This window comes from Carassius auratus, chromosome 29 (assembly GCF_003368295.1).
Source record: "Carassius auratus strain Wakin chromosome 29, ASM336829v1, whole genome shotgun sequence".
Lineage (NCBI taxonomy): Eukaryota > Metazoa > Chordata > Actinopteri > Cypriniformes > Cyprinidae > Carassius > Carassius auratus.
The window spans coordinates 4,739,881-4,758,454 of NC_039271.1; the positions used below are offsets into that span (position 1 = coordinate 4,739,881).

Sequence of the window (18,574 nt, forward strand, 5' to 3'; positions counted from 1 at the left end):
AATGAAGGAAATTCCAGGGAGGCGGACGAATAAATTACACAGATTAGAGGTTCGAATCCCGTCTCAGCCACAAATACCATAAAATTGAGTTTGTATTCTTGTTTCATCTAGATACACTTTAAGTACAATTAAACATATAATAAACGAACTTTGTGAAAAAGGATAAAATTATATTTGTAATAATTGTTTTTTTGTTGGATGTACAAAATGTTAAATCTTAATAAAATATACATTATTAATAGGGAATATATAGAAAAAATGTGATGATTAAAAAGAACATTTTGGTAATATTTCAAGCCTTTATTTTAAAGAGATATTAATTTTATATTTGTATAACTGTGTACAGAAAACCCATATATATGAAATATAAATAAAACTCACAATAACTAAGTTTTTCATTTTATTTATAGTAAGGGAATATACATAAAAAAATAATTATACATAAATTATCATAGATTATAAACAAACAGCAACAATATAAAAAATAAAGATGTGGAGAACAGAAAAAAGTATATGCGTTACATTAAATAATTATGTGTGTTAATAGTAACAGTTATTTATATTCAGTGTTTACATATCTGAGCAAGATATCAATAAATGTAATATCAATAAAAAAGCTTTGCTTTATTTTATCCAAAATACATTAAAAGCAATAATATTGTGAAATATTTTTACTAGTTAAAATAACTGCTTTCTATTTTGAACATATTTAAAGTGTAATGTATTTCTGTGATGCTCCGCTGTATTTTCGCATCATTCTTCCTCCAGTTTTCACATGTGTCACATGATCTTCAGAAATCAGAATAATATGATTAATTACTGCTCAAGAAACATTTCTGATTATTATTTTATTATCAATGTTTTAAACAGTTGTGACCCCAATGATTCTTTAAATAGAAAGAGCAAAGATCTGCATTTATTTTAATAATAAATAAATATTTCTTGAGCAGTAAATCATCATATCAGAATGATTTTGAAAGATCATGTGACACTGAAGACTGGAGGAAAATTAATGATGCTGAAAATACAGCGAGAAATAAATTACAGTATATTCAAATAAAGCAGCTAGCAGCCGAAGTAGGCAGCCGTTTGTTGTTCAAACAAAAACAATTTCGTGAAGAAATCTCCGATCGTAAAAACGGCGTCTCCTCACTGATCTATATATATTATAGATCAGTGGTCTCCTCTTCTTCAGAGCGAATGATTGACAGATGAGTATCCACTGTTTGAATTCCCGCCACGAAAGATGCGAAAAGCGCCACGAAATCGTGTGACACAAATATATTGTATCCGTAGTGTTAAGCACTTTACGCGGAAGACCGGGTTCGATTCCCCGATGGAGAGATCTAGCTCTTTAGGGAAGTCGTGGCCTAGTGGTTATAGAGTTTGACTCCTAACCCTAGGGTTGTGGTTTTGAGTCTTATATATATCCACAAGCTACGTATTTGTAAGAAACAAATCCATCATGGAGACGTTTGTAACTAAAAATACGAGTCCATAAATCCCACCTAACAACCACAAGTCTGTATCAAATAACCCAATAGTATGTCGATTCTACCTTTTAAAACCCAATCACGTTACGAATTTTACCTTTCTAAAAACCAATTCACGTACCGTCTTCTACCTTTTAAAAACCAATCACATTACGATCTCTATTTTTCTCGTTCTATTAAATGGCAAACCAATCCCCGCGAACTAAGTTTATAACATTTATTTTAGGCACATGCCCTTATCACATGGACACAGTTGAAAGAGCACAATATGTTTAATCTTAGTATTTGTCAAAAGAATTTTTCATTCTAACCCTAACGTACTGTAAGTTTCATATTATGAAACATGTTTTCTGTCCCCTTCGATAGCTCAGTTGGTAGAGCGGAGGACTGTAGAGGCGAATACGCTGAAATCCTTAGGTCGCTGGTTCGAATCCGGCTCGAAGGAGGAAATTTTTTATTTTTTTCCTTATTATTATTCACAACTTGTTAAATGTGCGGAGTTTGATTCAGTCGAGTAAAGAAGGTTAAGATAACGATAAGAACACATGCATTCTACAGAACAAACCAAGCCAGAAGAACTGGTTTAACTGGGAAACGATTCTAATGGTAATGTCTTTCCTGGACAACCGCAACATTAACCAGCTCAACCAGTGTTTATAGTGGAATACAGGGCAGTTTCCAGCTGTTTGGACATCCAAGACTAAATTTCGCGAAACGCTTTCTAATATAGTATAAAACCGAACTCATTATTTATTAAAGATATACATTTTGCAGAATTTATCATCTGTAATACCATTATGTATCCACTAGAGGTCTGTATAGCCCTATATTAACACGTTTGTGCAATCCCCAGTTGCTAAGAAATTGTCATCAACACATAAATCAATTGTATTGCATTTATCATCAAGGACTATTTTAAGACTTTTATCTGTTTTTGTTAAGTTGTTTGAAACATTGATTTAAAGTGTCAGTTTTTGCATTATTATTTCAGTCAAACTTTTTTTTTCCCCCCCAAACTACATTCAAAAGCTTGATCATCAGTCACATAAAAGTAATCAGAATGCATCGCCTTTGTTACTCTTTGACGCGTGAGCTTCCCCTTTAAATGACGCGACGCTCTGCCCTCTGTGACGCGACGCTCCCACAAAGCGCTGTTATAAATTATGTTGATTTCACTAGATCAGTGGTTGATTTATATTTATTTTGTGTTTATTATTTTCAAAAAAAGCATACTACGTGTTTATGTTAAATAAAATTAATAAAAACTTTCTTCAATATGTGTTTTTCTGTGTATGTGGGATATGATTTGATTGATATGATTTAGCAGATTTAATTTATCTGATCAAAAAAAATATACGTCAAATGTAAAAAGTTTTATTCAAACGAACACACACACACACACACATATATATATAAAATATGATATGAAAAGAGCAGGCCCATCCCACATCCTCAACTATTTTCATAACGCTAACTTGCGATGCATTATAAATTAAAAAAGCTATAGATAGAATCTTGAGCTTGGGTGTTATAAACGGAAATGAGCAATAATTATTGATAAAATCGTAAAAAAAAACTCGACTAGTATTGAAACAAGACCAATCTAAGATTGTTTTATTATGGTTTGCAAGCTGTTTTCCTGTTACTACGTCCTTGGAATCAAACCAACCAATCACTGCTCGCGGAGCTGTTGGGCGAGCCAATCAGCTGCCGCTGCGCTGTGCACGCGAGCCAATCAGCGGTCAGATCGCTTTTCCTGTGAGTCGCGCTGCTGATGAGGCTTTGTTTGGGTTTAAAGAGTCGCCTAGTGATCTCTGACGAGGAAGGAATAAACGCAGGTATTTATTCTCAACACAGCGATGACAAACGCATGCTTGCTTTGATTTGTGTTAAGATCTCTTTGCTGCTCGCCTCAGAGGTGTTTTGTCAGACATCAATGCTGATTTTGTCAAGAAATAGCTGCAGTAAAGCTAGCGAATGCTAACTAACACTAGCTACAGTGGAACTCAGAGACTGTCCTGTGTTTATGATTTGGTAAGTGATCAAGAATGATTGTATAACATGTCTCAATCACGTTATGTCACATACAAAAGCGTACCACGGTACAGGGATGGTTTCAGATGAAAACTACAGTCAGACATGACGAGTGACGTTACGTTACTTACGTTACATCACGGTATTACTACGATCATATCGCCCCAAACCAGCGACAACTATATGTGTGTGTGTGTTTATGAGAATAATGCAAAAAATCATGTTTATTTAAAATTAAAAATTGAATAATAATGCAACATTTTCAATGAAACATTTACAAACATATAGTGTGTATTCAGTATTAAAAAAATCAATACTGCAAATGTGCAAAATAATATATCGTATGTTTGACATTTAAATAAATATAAAGTGTTTATTGAAAATTTAAAACAATAAAAATAATGAAAAATGTGTAATAAATATGTAGTTTATCATTTAAAAATAAAAATGATGTGATGTGCAATAAACATATTTTGTGGTTTTTAACATTTAAAACCTGAAAATAAGCAAATAATGCAAAATGTGCAACAGAATAACTAAAAATAAAGTGTGCATTCTGTAATGCCACAGAAATGTTACACCGGTGGAGGTTTTGTGTGTGAAATGTGATGAACTCACAGTACGTCAAACCTCATCTGTTGTCATGTGAGAGTGTGTGTTTGTGTGTTTGTGTGTGTGTGTGTGTGTGTGTGAGAGAGAGAGAGAGAGTGTGTGTGTTTGTGTGTGTGTTTGTGTGTGAGAGAGAGAGAGAGAGAGAGTGTGTGTGTATGTGTGTGATCGTCACAGGATTGGTTTCAGGAGAGCAGACACAGGATCTGAACGCTGGTGTTGGGGTCAGAGGTCACTGACGGTGTGTGTTGTCTGTGATGCTCAGGTGTGGAGATGAAGCGTCTCAGCGCTGCGTGAGCGTCCGTCCCGTCATGGAGTTCCGCTTCGGGAGCATCGTGTTCAGCTCCAGCTTCGACTCGGGGAATCTGGGGCGTGTGGAGCGAGTGGAGCGATCCGAACCCGAAGCTTCGGCGCAGACGCAGCCCGACCACGAGTTCAACGTCTGGACCAAACCAGACTGCGCCAGCACCGAGTTCGAGAACGGCAACCGGTAGAGAGATGAATCATGACATCCGTCAGAATAAACTCAGAATCAGTCAGGTCTCTTTAACAGCTAGCCCCAAGCTAACATCTGAATGGTGTTTATTTCAATGTTTTTTGTCAGGTCGTGGTTTTACTTCAGTGTTCGTGGGATGTTGCCGGGCAAACTGCTGAAGATCAACATGATGAACATGAACAAACAGAGCAAGCTTTACTCTCAGGGCATGACGCCACTGGTGCGCTCACTTCCTGTCCGAGCACGCTGGGAGAGAGTCCGCGACAGACCCACGTTTGAGGTGCAGACACAGAGCCGTCTTTAATAATGTGCTGCTGTGATCCAGCTGTGAGTAACTGTGTGTGTGTGTGTGTGTGTGTGTGTGTGCAGATGTCAGACAGTCAGTTCGTCCTGTCGTTCGTTCATCGTGTGCTGGAGGTGCGCGGCGTCACCACCTACTTCTCCTTCTGTTATCCCTTCTCTTACACGGAGTGTCAGGACATGCTGCTTCAGCTGGACCAGCGGCTCCTGAGCGCCACACACACCTGCAGGTACACACACACACACACCTGAAGGTACACACACACACACACACACCTGCAGGTACATACACACACACACACACACACACACACCTGCAGGTACACACACACACACACGCACACACATGTTTGTTTTAGTGTAAAGTGTGTTCATCCCATAGGTGTAATGGTTTTTATTCTGTACAAACTGTATATTCTATGTCCCTTCACCAACCCTACACCTAACCCTAACCCTCACAGGAAACTTTGTGCATTTTTACTTTCTCAAAAAAACTCATTCTGTATGATTTATAAGTGTTTTGAAAAATGGGGACATGGGTTATGTCCTCATAAGTCTCCCTCTCCTTGTAATACCTGTGTCATACCCATGTCATTATACAGAGTTGTGTCCTGATATGATACACACACACACACACACACACACACATTATATATTTTTACATAAACCACATTAATGTCTGTGTGTGTTTGTGCGTCTGCAGTCCGCTGGAGAGCATCTACTATCACCGTGAGCTGCTGTGTCACTCTCTGGACGGTCAGCGTGTGGATCTGATCACGGTGTCGTCGTGTCACGGTCTGCTGGACGAGAGGGAGCCGCGGCTGGACAGACTCTTCCCAGACCTCGGCACGCCTCGAGCTCACGGCTTCAGCGGCAAACGGGTAACGGACCTTCACTCCTGACGTGATCCGCTGCTGATTACACCACGTGGATCGGATCACACACGTGACTCCCGTGTGTGTGTGTGTGTGTGTGTGTGTGTCCAGGTGTTTTTTCTCAGCAGTCGTGTTCATCCCGGTGAGACGCCGTCTAGTTTTGTTTTTAACGGCTTCCTGAACTTCATCTTGAGTCCGGACGATCCTCGCGCTCAGACGCTCCGCAGGATGTTCGTCTTCAAACTCATTCCCATGCTGAACCCCGACGGGGTCGTCAGGGGTCACTACAGGTCAGAGGTCACCTGGGAGCTCTCTCAGTCTCCTGTTTATTGAACATTAAGGACCATCTCTTCGCAAACTTGCCATTTCAACCTTATTTTTTAAACCATATAACTTATTAATTGTTAAACGACTAGATTTAATTAATTCGGTAATTTTACTTTTTAAATTGTATTATTTTAATTATTTTGTTAAATCAGTTACTTTATTTGTCTTAAAATTAACTGATTATTTTTAATTATATACATTTAATTAGATATGTTAGATGTTATAAAATGAATTACTTTAAGCTATTTTAAATTTAATCAACCTTTTTAAGTGTTTCAAGGGTTTTATATTTAATTAGTTATTTAAAATGTTTTATATAAAATTATTTATTTGAACTGACATGTAAATTATTTTAAAATAATTTTTTTACTTATATTTGCTTCTTTTAAATGTAATTAATTATTTTAAGTGTTCTAAATGCAAGTGTGTGTGTGTGTGTGTGTGTGTGTGTGTGTGTGTGCAGGACGGACTCGCGCGGTGTGAATCTGAACAGACAGTATTTGAACCCGAGTCCAGATCTGCATCCGTCCATCTATGGAGCCAAATCTCTGCTGCTCTACCATCACATACACAATCGCCTCGGCAACAGCACACCCTCCGCCCTCAAATCCTCCAACCAATCAAACACCACCCCTCCTGTGACCACGCCCACCGAGCTAGAGCACTGTCTCAACCTGCGCAATGAGGCAGAGCAAGGGGACGGACCGACCCTTGACCTCTCTGAGATCCCCATGCAGCTGGAGGAGAGCTGGGAGAAGGGCGGAGTCGAGAGGGAGGCGGGGCCCTGTGATGAGAACGAAACCACGCCCAGCAGAGCCGAAGCACCAGGTGTGACAAACCCCGCCCCCTCTGAGCAGATCCCGCCCCAGGAGAGCGGCGTGGCCTATTATATAGACCTGCACGGACACGCCTCCAAGAGAGGATGCTTCATGTACGGCAACAACCTGCCGGACGAGAGTCAGCAGGTGTGTGTGTGTGTGAGAGAGAGAGAGAGAGAGAGTGTGTGTGTGTGTGTGTGTGTGTGTGTGTGAGAGAGAGAGAGAGAGAGTGTGTGTGTGAGTGAGTGAGTGTGTGTGTGTTTGTGTGTGAGTGAGTGAATGAGTGTGTGGGTGTATCAGAGTGTGTGTGTGTTTGTGTGTATCAGAGTGTGTGTGTGTGTGTGTGTGTGTGTGTGTGTATAGAGTAAAACACAGTAACAGTGTTTTTTGGTCATTTGTTAAATTTTTTTTAGCCTCATAAAAATGCATTAATTGTTAAAGTATTAAATGTGATCTTTTAAAGTGTTTTAAATAGAATCAGATATTTGAAATGGATCATTGTCTTGTTTCCGCAGGTGGAGAACATGTTGTATCCGAAGCTGATCTCGTTAAACTGTGCTCACTTTGATTTCCTGGGCTGTAATTTCTCCGAGAAGAACATGTACGCTCGAGACAAACGTGACGGTCAGTCGAAGGAGGGCAGCGGGCGAGTGGCCATTCACAAAGCCATCGGCCTGATCCACAGGTACTGACCCAGAGACGGGTGTGTGTGTGTGTGTGTGTGTGTGTGTGTGTGTGTGAACAAACCTGTGTGCTTTCTGTCTTCAGCTACACACTGGAGTGCAACTACAACACGGGCCGCTCGGTGAACAGCATCCCCCCCGCCTGTCACGATAACGGCCGAGCCACACCCCCCCCGCCGCCCAGCTTCCCGCCCAAATACACGCCGCAGGTGTACGAGCAGGTGGGGCGCGCGGTGGCCATCGCAGCACTGGACATGCAGGAGTGTAACCCGTGGCCACGGCTGGTTCTGTCTGAACACAGCAGTCTGATGAACCTGCGCGCCTCCATCCTCAAACACGTGAGGAACAGCAAGGGCCTCGCCTCCAACCACCGCAGGAACACCACCAAGTCCAGCAGCCCGCCCAAACCTGCGTGAGAACGCTTAACCCATCAGTCATCTCATGTGTTCTACATTTACTTATTTATTTGCTGAGCTCATTCAGTTTTGTGTTTATTGACTCATTAATAACTTTTGTTCAGTTTTCTTTTTATCTCTTTGCAAATTCGTATTTTACACCAGGCATATGAACAGATGTATTGATGTGAAGCTTTTTCCCGCTGTGCTGTGTGTTTTCTCAGAAGTCTGAGCATGTCTGCCTCGGAGAACTCCCTGATCCGGGCGCGCAGTAACAGCAGCGTTCCCGGGAGCCGGCAGACGTCTCCTCAGCTCAAGAGTTCTCCCAGCTTCACCTTCGGCTGCAGCACGTCTGGCCCTGCATCACAGCGGCCCTCACACCGGAGCCTGGGGCCCGTCAGAGGTCAGAGCACACCGCTTATCTGTGTGTGGGATATGGTGCTTTCAGATCATGTCGGATTGATCATATTTACGATGAATGCACATGAACACCTCCAAACAGTTGTAATTACAAAGCGGGAAACTCTCTTTAAACCCTGTGTGTCTGTTTATTATGAAGAACAGCACAAGCTGGTGCTGGAGGAACTCAATCTGTGTTTAGTGCAGCGTTTCCCAAACCTGCTTTTATTTATATACTGTCATTGTTTTATGTCTTTATAAGATTTTGAGATATGAACTGAATTATAAGATAATGATATTAATATTATGATATAAACTCTGAAATTGAGAAATATAAACTTAATTGACAGATATAAACTGAATTATGAGAACTAAACTCTGATTAATGAGATATAGACTGAATTATGAGATATCAACTCTGGATTATGAAATATAAACTGAATTATGATATATAAACTGAATTGAGAGATATAAACTCTGGATTATGAGATATAAACTGAATTGAGAGATATAAACTGAATTATGATATATAAACTGAATTATGAGATATAAACTCTGGATTATGAGATATAAACTTAATTGAGAGATATAAACTGAATTATGATATATAAACTGAATTATGAGATATAAACTCTGGATTATGAGATATAAACTGAATTGAGAGATATAAACTGAATTGAGAGATATAAACTGAATTATGATATATAAACTGAATTGAGAGATATAAACTGAATTGAGAGACATAAACTCTGGATTATGAGATATAAACTGAATTGAGAGATATAAACTGAATTATGAGATATCAACTCTGGATTATGAAATATAAACTCTGGATTATGAAATATAAACTGAATTATGATATATAAACTGAATTGAGAGATATAAACTGAATTATGAGATGTAAACTCTGGATTATGAGATATAAACTTAATTGAGAGATATAAACTGAATTATGAGATATAAACTCTGGATTATGAGATATAAACTGAATTATGAGATATAAACTCTGGATTATGAGATATAAACTGAATTATGAGATATAAACTGAATTATGAGATATAAACTCTGGATTATGAGATATAAACTGAATTGAGAGATATAAACTGAATTATGATATATAAACTGAATTATGAGATATAAACTCTGGATTATGAGATATAAACTTAATTGAGAGATATAAACTGAATTATGAGATATAAACTTAATTGAGAGATATAAACTGAATTATGAGATAGAAACTGAATTGAGAGATAGAAACTGAATTGAGAGATATAAACTGAATTGAGAGATATAAACTGAATTGAGAGATATAAACTGAATTGAAAGATATAAACTGAATTGAGAGAGAGAAACTGAATTATGAGATATAAACTTAATTGAGAGATATAAACTGAATTTTGAGATATAAACTCTGGATTATGAGATAGAAACTGAATTGAGAGATATAAACTGAATTATGAGATATAAACTGAATTGAGAGATATAAACTGAATTGAGAGATATAAACTGAATTATGATATAGAAACTGGATTGAGAGATATAAACTGAATTGAGAGATATAAACTGAATTATGAGATATAAACTGAATTGAGAGATATAAACTGAATTGAGAGATATAAACTGAATTGAAAGATATAAACTGAATTGAGAGAGAGAAACTGAATTATGAGATATAAACTTAATTGAGAGATATAAACTGAATTTTGAGATATAAACTCTGGATTATGAGATAGAAACTGAATTGAGAGATATAAACTGAATTATGAGATATAAACTGAATTGAGAGATATAAACTGAATTGAGAGATATAAACTGAATTATGAGATATAAACTGAATTGAGAGATATAAACTGAATTATGATATATAAACTGAATTGAGAGAGATAAACTCTGGATTATGATATATAAACTGAATTGAGATTTAAACTTGATTATGAGATATAAACTCTTGATTATGAGATAAACTGAATTATGAGAGTTAATCTGAATTATAAGACATAGAGATGAAGTCTGACTTGTGCAGTAAATAGTTGTAATCACCTGTTGTAATATTTTAATTGTGTGGCAGCAGCGAGCCTCATATGTTAGCGTAGCTGCTTAGCTGTGTGTTTGTGTGTTTGCTGTGGTCTGTGTCTGATGCCTCTCTGTGTTTTGTAGAGTCTAAGGCGCAGGAGAAGAGGCGTCCACATCATCAGCACCAGCGGCTCTCCCTGCGGCAGCAGCCGGCCCCCACACGTCCCCCCCCCTCGCCCTCCTCCTCCTCGTCTTCCTCCCCGTCCTCCTCGTCCTCGGGGGCCCCGGGCCCCTGCTCCATCAGTATGGCAGGTCTGTACTCGCTCCAGCCGCCCAGCCTGGCTCAGATCCTGCCCTCCCTGCAGGCCATGCCCCGCCCCAGCCTGCTCTCCAAACTGCCCCCCCTGCAGGCCTACCTCAGCGACAGCAGGACGGCCCCGGGGCCCGCGCCGCAGTGACCCCCCTCACTGCCTGTGTGTGTGTGTGTGTGTGTGTGTGTGTGTGTGTGTGTGTGTGGACTGAAGTTTTCTTTTTATTCTTATTTTTTATGTTGGATTTTACATCCTTTGATGTTCTTTCCCATGTAGCACCTGAAAAGATTATTAGAGATGTTCATTTAATAAGAAAGATTTTATTTATTATGATTAAATCTAGTGTTAATGAGGCCTTCGATTCTATTTTCATTGAATATGAGCTCAAACTGCACACGATTATGAGTTAATCTCAAGAAAATACAGCACATTTCAGCCCAAAATAATAACAATGTAGCATTTTTGTTTTCTTCTTTAGCATGCATTTTATTTTATGGCATTATTTTCACGATAAACAATAACTATTGAATGGTTGAATTCCTACAAAAAATTTGCATAAAGAAAATGAAAACTGTTTTTTTTTTTATAGCATTATTTCCATGGCAAACGCATTTCTAGTTTTCATTACTAAAAACTTTCATTACTAGTTCTGTTATTTTAGAGAGTCAAGCATTCTATAATCTTTTTTTCTATTTATTTTTATTTTTATGCATTATAAAGACCATTACACACATTTACCTCTGATTTTAATTGCTGCAGTGCAACCAAATGTTTACTTCTGAGTAATGAGAATCGTGTGTCTTTGAAGTACAGTAATGAGAAGATTGCCATGAAAATGTCACCAAACATTCTGCTTTTGGGTTGAAATGTGATCATGTTCTTGAGAAAGCTGCAGAAATCAGACACTAGTAAGAATCAGACGACATGTTTCAGACCTGCTGAAGGCCGCGGCACCTTTATAGCTTCTTGTGTTGAGAGTGAATGTATATCATGAGGATGAAGCAGTGAGTAATGTGTTGTAGGTCTGCAGCAGCATCAGTGTGTGTGTGTGTGTGTGTGTGTGTGTGTGTGTGTGTGTGTGTGTGTGTGTGTGTTTTCTACTCTCTCACAGCTTGATGTGGTTGTGTTTGTGAGCACTGTCTTCATCTGAAAGCCTTTATTCTGAGTTCGCTGTGTTTGTGGCTCTCAATCATATTTCACATCAAAATCAAAAGAAAACCAATTAGAGATTAGATCTAATATAACATCTAAATATATATATTTGACATGTTTAGGTCCATTGAAGATTTTGGACATTATTATCATGACAGTAAACACCTTTTCCTCTCAAACCTGTGTTTTTTTTCTTCTGAAATGCTAAATAATTATATATTGTATTTAATTGTGCAGTATTATGGAATTATTTGTCTTAATAAATTTGAAATGTTAAAGATGCTGTTTTTAATAAAAATATAAAAAAAACAGAATATTATTATTTTTTATTTATTTATTTTTTTTGCTAAAAAGTAAAAGGTATATTTAATGGACCTAAGAATAGACTTCACTTTTTTTAAACAAATATAATTTCTTCTGTGTTTCTTTATGTTTGGGGTGAAATATGACGTGTGTGTGAGATCCGCTCGTTCTGGTGTGTGTGTGAGAGGTTCTTTGCTGCTTTAGTCTCAGAACTCGTTCAGCTAATGTCAGACCTCCAGATGTGAAGCACACGTCCAGACAGAGCTGTGTGTGAAGATGGCCTGATCTGACGCTTGTGTCGTGTTCTTCCTCTGCACTATTTCACTGTGTGTTTGTGCTGAAGCTGTAATCTGGTGCTTTTCTCGTCCCGTCTGTCTCTGGATGTGTAAGAGTCGGCAGCCAATCACGTGTCTCCTGTAAACCACATGATGCTGTGCTCGTTAATAAATGTATCTTGTGAAACATAATAGACGCATACGAACTGACTTTTCTCTAATAAACATCCTGTTTGAACTGCTTCTGTGACCTTTGACCTTTCTTTACAATGCCACTCTGTGACATCACATCCTGTCACATATATTAATGAAGGGGCTCCTTCCACTGTTGCCACGGTTACTATGGAACTTGTTTATAACTGTCTGTCTTGTTGCTTAGGCAACAGCAGCCCTGAGTTCCACCCTGCCGGACAGATGTGTGGTGGGCGGGGCAAGCCCTTCAGAGGCCCCGCCCCCTCCCCGCCCCCCCAGCAGAGGAAGGCGCTGCTGTCACAGGTAGAGAATCAGCTCAGAAACACATGATCAGACGCCTGGTGGATGTGAACAGCACTCGGCCTGTTTTTCAGGAGCCGCTGCGGGAGTCTCTGGACATCCTGGCATCTGTGGAGTACAGCAGGTGAGCGTCAGACACAGGTGTGATGAAGGACAGAGACGGGTTCTGAGTCTGTGATCTCTCTCAGATGTGAGCTGCAGCCTCGGCCCAGCCGTATCCCGGTCGGGTCCCAGACGCCCAGCCTCAGAGTGTGGAAGCTCATCACACCCGGCATCAAGAAACACCTGGCAGGTCAGAGTCGCCCAGGAGCCTTTACTTCTTCAGCTCTCTGTCACTGTGTTATATGTGCAGATCCTTTACATCTCATCTCATTACTGGAGATAGAGAGTGATATTCAGATCATTGTGTGTCAGTATCTGATTTCTACTGTTAGAAAGATCTCACTGATTTACAAGCAGCAGAATCTCATCATAGAAATATCAGCATCTGCAGCAGATTGAGCTGTTCTTTCCTCTATATTCTCACTAGATCAGACTATATGAGCCAGAAAAGTCTGATGGAGCAAAGCAAAAAACTTCAGATTTTCTTTCATATTTTGTGTAATGATTCGATTAAGTTAAGAGGTTTCAAATGTCAGGCTTCACAGGGTTAAACCTGCGGTTGTGTTCACACTGATCCTGATTATTGTGTCCTCTTCTGCTATTTCCAGGAGTGTCTGGGAAAGACACGAAAGGTTCTTCTGTGTGTCTGAAGACCTCGTCCTGTAGCGGTCAGAGCTCTGGAGACTCACACACACACAGGTAACACACACACACACACACACACACTCTGTACGTGTGAGGAGGATGGGGGTGCAGTGCTGTTGAATGCAGCAGATTTATTGCAAGTGCTCTAATGCTTAAAGATTTTCATCTCAACAGATCTCTGCAGACCTGAGGAACTCTGGATCTGTTCACCTGCACACACACACACACACACACACACTCGTGTTAGAGGAACAGTTCAGCCAAAATATCCTCCCCTCAGTTCATCTGAGATCAGGTTGAGTTTGTGTCTTCATCAGGTTTGGAGAAATGTAGCACTGCATCAGTGTCTCATCAATGGATGCTCTGCAGTGAATGGGTGCCGTCAGAATGAGAGTCCAAACAGCTGATGAAAACATCACAATAATCCACAGCATGAGACATTTCTCCAAACCTGATGAAGACGCACACTCCTCCTGATCTCAGATGAACTGAGGGAGGATATTTTCAGCGAATCTTCATGTTTGTCTGAGCTGGTCTGAGTGAAGCCTCGGTGTTCATCAGCACAAGAGCAGAGCGGCGTGGAGTTTACCGTCTACAGACTCGTCATGAGCATCATACAGCTACACTACAGACCAAACAAACCCTCGCAAACCTGTGGCTCCAGTGGCTTTCCTAACTTGAAGAGGTTAATTCTGAACAGGTTTGTGGTGACTAACGAGTCTGAATCCTCTGTTCATGTAAAAAGCAATAAATGTACATGTGTATTCCTGGAAGAAACGCAGACTTGTGATTAATTAACACACACACAGTCTCTCACACTTGACAGCTTTATTCCCATCAGTTTCATGTAAAACGCAAGTGTGGAGGCGTCCGGATCCTCCCGGTGAACGAGGACTTCAGCATCTGGAAGAGAAACAGCAGATCAGACCTGACTCCTGAGACAAGAGTGTGTGTGTGTGTGTGTGTGTGTGTGTGTGTGTGTGTGTGTTTGTACCTCTCACTCCAGTCTCTTGGGGTTGTTCACAGCTACATAATGATAGAGGACCACCAGCAGGAACAGAGAGACCCCCAGCATGTTGGCGAAGATGGCCAGCTGCACATCAGTCACCATCTCACTGCAGGAAATGACGACAGAGCAGCTCACAAACACTCGCACTGAGGACATGTAAACTCTAAACACAATAGACTCTATATATACCCTAGCAACACAGCAGCAGTGTGACTCAGAAGAGTGTCGTGTTCGAATCTAACTCTACAGTACTGCGTCCTGACACTGCGCTTCAGATGAATGAAATAACGACACGAGACCTGATGCGTTCACAGACACAGATAGTTTGATTTGTTGAAGAACTCACGTTTATTGTTGTTTATGTGATGTTTGAGGAATCCGTCGCGGATCGAGAAGCTCCTGCGCTGCTGATTTCCGGGATTGAGACACGTCACGTTCATACGGGTCTCTGAACACGTCACATCCGGAACAACTCGCGGACCACTCATATTTATTTTGTTTTTACAGTTATTAATCTTACTTTATGTTTAAAATAATGGGTGTGTATTTTACTATTATTTAAAGTGTTATTCATTTCTGTGATTCAGCATCATTCCTCCAGTCTTCAGTGTATTACAGAAATCATAATAATATTCTTACTTATTATAAGTGTTAGGAAACAGTTTGATGCTTTCTATTTATTTAGAACCTGTAATACTTTTACAGTTTATTCTTTGATGAATAAAAAGTTAAAAAGGACAGCATTTATTCAAAATCGAACTCGGAGTGACATCCGGTTCACAAATGAATCATTCTTTCGAACCGATTCATCACACCGGACTGAATCGACAGTGCGACTCGGACTGAACCGCCACGCGCTGCTGATCTGACGCTTGAATGAAGGAGAGAAATTAATGTGTTTCACAGTGTTTATGTAAAAAAAATAAGGTGAGCTGATGAAGACAAGTTTATCCACTTTATAAGATTTAAAGGTGTCAAACATCCACACTATGCTTTAATATAATTGCATATATATGTGACGTCATTGTGCGATTACGATCTGCCGATCCTTTCTCTTCGTATTTTTAAATAAACAGTGATTATGTTTGTATCTCATATTGAATGTAGTTTTGTGACCTCACTTTCTGTTGTGTTTGTCTCTCAGCAGAAGATGTAAAGCAGGTGTGAGCAGCAGTGTGTGTTTCTGGAGGAAGTCAGGTGACACAAACCCCCTGTCGTCCATCACTTATTAAAACAGAAACCCATTATTTTAAAATGCTATAATATCACTGGTATCAGACTCACACATTCTTTTACGCTAGCTATTGATAGAAATATTGCTGAGAGACTCATGAGAGCCTGAAGCAGTCCTCTTCCTTTATTTTTATTTTCGTCTAATGTTTATTTTATTTCAAGTAAATATATATTTTTTATTTTATTTGTAGTTGACTATAACATTCCTGATAATAATGCATTACATATTTTACATACTTTATAATATTTGCAGATACCTTGCATCAGAAATTGTTTGTTGAAGTGTGATTTAATGCATTGTATTTTCTAAGTGATACACTGAATAGATAAGTATTATAACTGGTTACAATCATCCCTTTTGCATTGTAATGTGTCACACGAGGCATAATTATTGCATTCAGAAGTGTATAGTTCATTATATGTACAAGCTGTTTATTTTATGTGTTGTAATAAGTGTCCTGCGAGCACACAGACTCCCTCAGCAGTGTTTAAAGAAACTCTTATTTACTGTATTTTTTATTGTAGGAATTTCTATTATTTTTTGATGCATTTAATTCTGAAGGACATTAAAGGGTGTTCAGGATATACAATCTGAGGCACGTTCAGAGTATAATGACGGGCGTAATCATTTTAACAGCTGAAATATTTATGAAATAATAAATACTAGTTCAAAGAGAAGGGCTGATGTCGTTTTCATTTATAATGTAAAAAAGATCAGTGTATTTGCTGAAAGGTTTACATGTACACACACTTTGACAATCACAGTTAGGATGCGTGTCTGTTCTCAGTGGACAGAAGTGTGGTCACTCCAGTGTGCAGTCGGTCCACAGCGGCTTCTGAATGTGTTCTGGGATCTTCTCCACAGAAGTCTGTTGAAGAGACAAGCATTGTGAGTTACTGTGTGTCACTCTTACTGTGTGTCACTCTTACTGTGTGTCACTGTGAGTTACTGTGTTACACTGTTGCTGTCACTGTGTGTTACTGTTACTGTGTTACTGAAGGAAGCTCTGTGTTTGTTAAGCAGCTGATTGATTGTTTTGCCGTTACCTTGGTGACCTCCATAGCAACGCCCTCCGGCAGATTACGCTGAATATACTCCAGATAAACCCGTGCAGTCGACCCGGTCACTCTGGACATCTGAAATTAACCAGTTCTGTGATGACTTCCTTACACATACGGCATTATATTTATACACACACAAGATATAAAAAAAAGAATATATATATATATATATATATATATATATATATATATATATATAATAGAGAGAGAGAGAGTGAATGTATATAGGGTGTTTTCTGTACCTGGATGCACCGCTGATGTGTCCTGCTCTCGTACTGCACGCGGTGCTTCTTGAAGATGTGGACAGACTTCAGCAGCGTCAGTTTCTCTGTGTGTTTGCGCGGCTCGAACCTGTGAAGCACAACACAGCCCTTCATCACCTTCATCCGAGCGTCTGCTCGTGCTCGTGTTCGTGTACACTCACGCTCGATCCAGGGTCAGGCCGAGCTCACGAGCCGCCAGTGTCGCGAAGAACTCATAGCTGTCCAGCACTGCCCTGTCGTGACCTTTGACCCGCACCGACAGCTCCTGATAGAGTGTGTCCGGCTCCTCAGTGAGCGACACCTGACACACACACTCAGAGCCTGTAATTACAGTGATTCCACACACAGCCGCTTCACAACACACACACACACACACACACACACACACACACACACACACACACACACACACACTCACACACACACTCACCGCAGGAGACAGCGCCGAGCCCCGAGTTCCGTGAAGCCACCTGCACACATTCATATATCATCTGTCACACACACAGGACCAATACTGCAACGTCTCCCCGAGGAGCGTGTGTCTGTGTGAGTGTTTGAGAGTGTGTGTGTGTGTGTGCATGAGAGAGAGAGAGAGGCACTGACCGTGAACTACTCGCTTGATGCTGGACTGCAGCAGCCTGCAACACAATACATAACAGAGAACGTTTAACACACGCTCGGTTGATGTAGTAACGGATAAAACTTGTGAAAGGGGCTGCGGTACCGGAAGGAAGTGTCCGTGGATGATCTTTGACAGAACGCGAACGCTCCTTATGCTCGACACGCAGGCCGCCATGTTTCCCAGTAGCGGAAGCGACGTCAGAGGAGAGACTAGGGAAACGCCCCCACTGGCAGTGAATGGAACTGCAAAGATTTAATTTAGCCGCTTTCACAGCAGTTCTGTCTTAAAACAAAACAATGCGTGGAAAACTCCTCTGCTATCTGCTCATTTATCACGCGGTATTAACAGTAGTTACAAAAAGATAGCTGTGTATTCTCTCCCAGTTTGCGCCACAATAAAAAGAAAAAAAAGAAGACCCCATTACATCCCATTACATAGTAACAAACTGACATAAAATAGTCATAGTTATTAGATAAAAAGGCAAAATTAACTATCATCATTTGTATCGCACAAATATGTCTTTTGACAAGCTTTTATCTCATACTTAACACTTTTGCGCCATCATTTCGACTTACTATGTAATAATTTCTAATTTGGATGTCATATTTTCGATTTTTTATCTCATAATCATGAATCTTTATGTCACATTTTCGAATTTGTCCT

General features: G+C 39.8%; 4 protein-coding genes and 1 non-coding gene across 9 annotated transcripts in view; 3 read left to right on the forward strand and 2 right to left on the reverse strand.

The window, feature by feature from the left end:
- The window catches only part of LOC113048471 (B-cell receptor CD22-like), a 1,131,192-nt gene that overhangs the window by 433,598 nt on the left and 679,020 nt on the right, over positions 1 to 18,574 (forward strand). The gene's annotated exons all lie outside the window — the stretch shown is intronic.
- trnay-gua (transfer RNA tyrosine (anticodon GUA)) lies at positions 1,850 to 1,938 on the forward strand. Its single transcript is given in 2 exon segments — positions 1,850 to 1,886; positions 1,903 to 1,938. It is a non-coding gene; the product is annotated as a tRNA-Tyr (tRNA).
- Positions 3,250 to 14,047, forward strand: LOC113048470 (cytosolic carboxypeptidase-like protein 5). 3 transcript variants are annotated; one of them, XM_026210291.1, is made up of 16 exons: positions 3,250 to 3,331; positions 4,402 to 4,626; positions 4,741 to 4,912; positions 5,002 to 5,162; positions 5,636 to 5,813; positions 5,919 to 6,097; positions 6,598 to 7,099; positions 7,468 to 7,637; positions 7,721 to 8,047; positions 8,255 to 8,433; positions 10,587 to 10,754; positions 12,863 to 12,978; positions 13,050 to 13,099; positions 13,164 to 13,267; positions 13,686 to 13,776; positions 13,897 to 14,047. In XM_026210291.1, the coding sequence occupies exons 2-16, from the start codon at positions 4,448 to 4,450 to the stop codon at positions 13,910 to 13,912; spliced, it is 2,592 nt and encodes an 863-aa protein (XP_026066076.1). In that variant the 5' UTR covers positions 3,250 to 3,331; positions 4,402 to 4,447; the 3' UTR covers positions 13,913 to 14,047. The 3 variants fall into 3 exon arrangements, with proteins under 3 accessions (XP_026066076.1, XP_026066074.1, XP_026066075.1); XM_026210289.1 differs by lacking the exon at positions 3,250 to 3,331 and adding an exon at positions 3,343 to 3,527; XM_026210290.1 differs by lacking the exon at positions 3,250 to 3,331 and adding an exon at positions 3,343 to 3,527 and having other exon boundaries at positions 8,258 to 8,433.
- LOC113048574 (dolichyl-diphosphooligosaccharide--protein glycosyltransferase subunit 4) lies at positions 14,536 to 15,214 on the reverse strand. Its single transcript, XM_026210454.1, has 3 exons — positions 15,078 to 15,214; positions 14,717 to 14,837; positions 14,536 to 14,625 (listed from the first exon to the last, which is right to left on the reverse strand). The coding sequence occupies exon 2, from the start codon at positions 14,831 to 14,833 to the stop codon at positions 14,720 to 14,722; it is 114 nt and encodes a 37-aa protein (XP_026066239.1). The 5' UTR covers positions 14,834 to 14,837; positions 15,078 to 15,214; the 3' UTR covers positions 14,536 to 14,625; positions 14,717 to 14,719.
- LOC113048561 (probable 28S ribosomal protein S10, mitochondrial) lies at positions 16,638 to 18,146 on the reverse strand. The gene is made up of 7 exons (XM_026210439.1): positions 18,014 to 18,146; positions 17,893 to 17,927; positions 17,720 to 17,759; positions 17,451 to 17,590; positions 17,269 to 17,377; positions 17,012 to 17,101; positions 16,638 to 16,833 (listed from the first exon to the last, which is right to left on the reverse strand). The coding sequence occupies exons 1-7, from the start codon at positions 18,083 to 18,085 to the stop codon at positions 16,768 to 16,770; spliced, it is 552 nt and encodes a 183-aa protein (XP_026066224.1). The 5' UTR covers positions 18,086 to 18,146; the 3' UTR covers positions 16,638 to 16,767.

Coding starts and splice junctions, on each gene's coding strand:
- LOC113048470 (XM_026210289.1), top strand. Junction 4,913..5,001: donor GCGACAGACCCACGTTTGAG/GTGCAGACACAG, acceptor GTGTGTGTGCAG/ATGTCAGACAGTCAGTTCGT. Junction 5,814..5,918: donor ACGGCTTCAGCGGCAAACGG/GTAACGGACCTT, acceptor GTGTGTGTCCAG/GTGTTTTTTCTCAGCAGTCG.
- LOC113048574 (XM_026210454.1), bottom strand. CDS start 14,833: ATGGTGACTGATGTGCAGCTGGCCATCTTCGCCAACATGCTGGGGGTC.
- LOC113048561 (XM_026210439.1), bottom strand. CDS start 18,085: ATGGCGGCCTGCGTGTCGAGCATAAGGAGCGTTCGCGTTCTGTCAAAG. Junction 17,378..17,450: donor GGCCTGACCCTGGATCGAGC/GTGAGTGTACAC, acceptor TGTGCTTCACAG/GTTCGAGCCGCGCAAACACA. Junction 17,102..17,268: donor CACATCAGCGGTGCATCCAG/GTACAGAAAACA, acceptor GGTTAATTTCAG/ATGTCCAGAGTGACCGGGTC.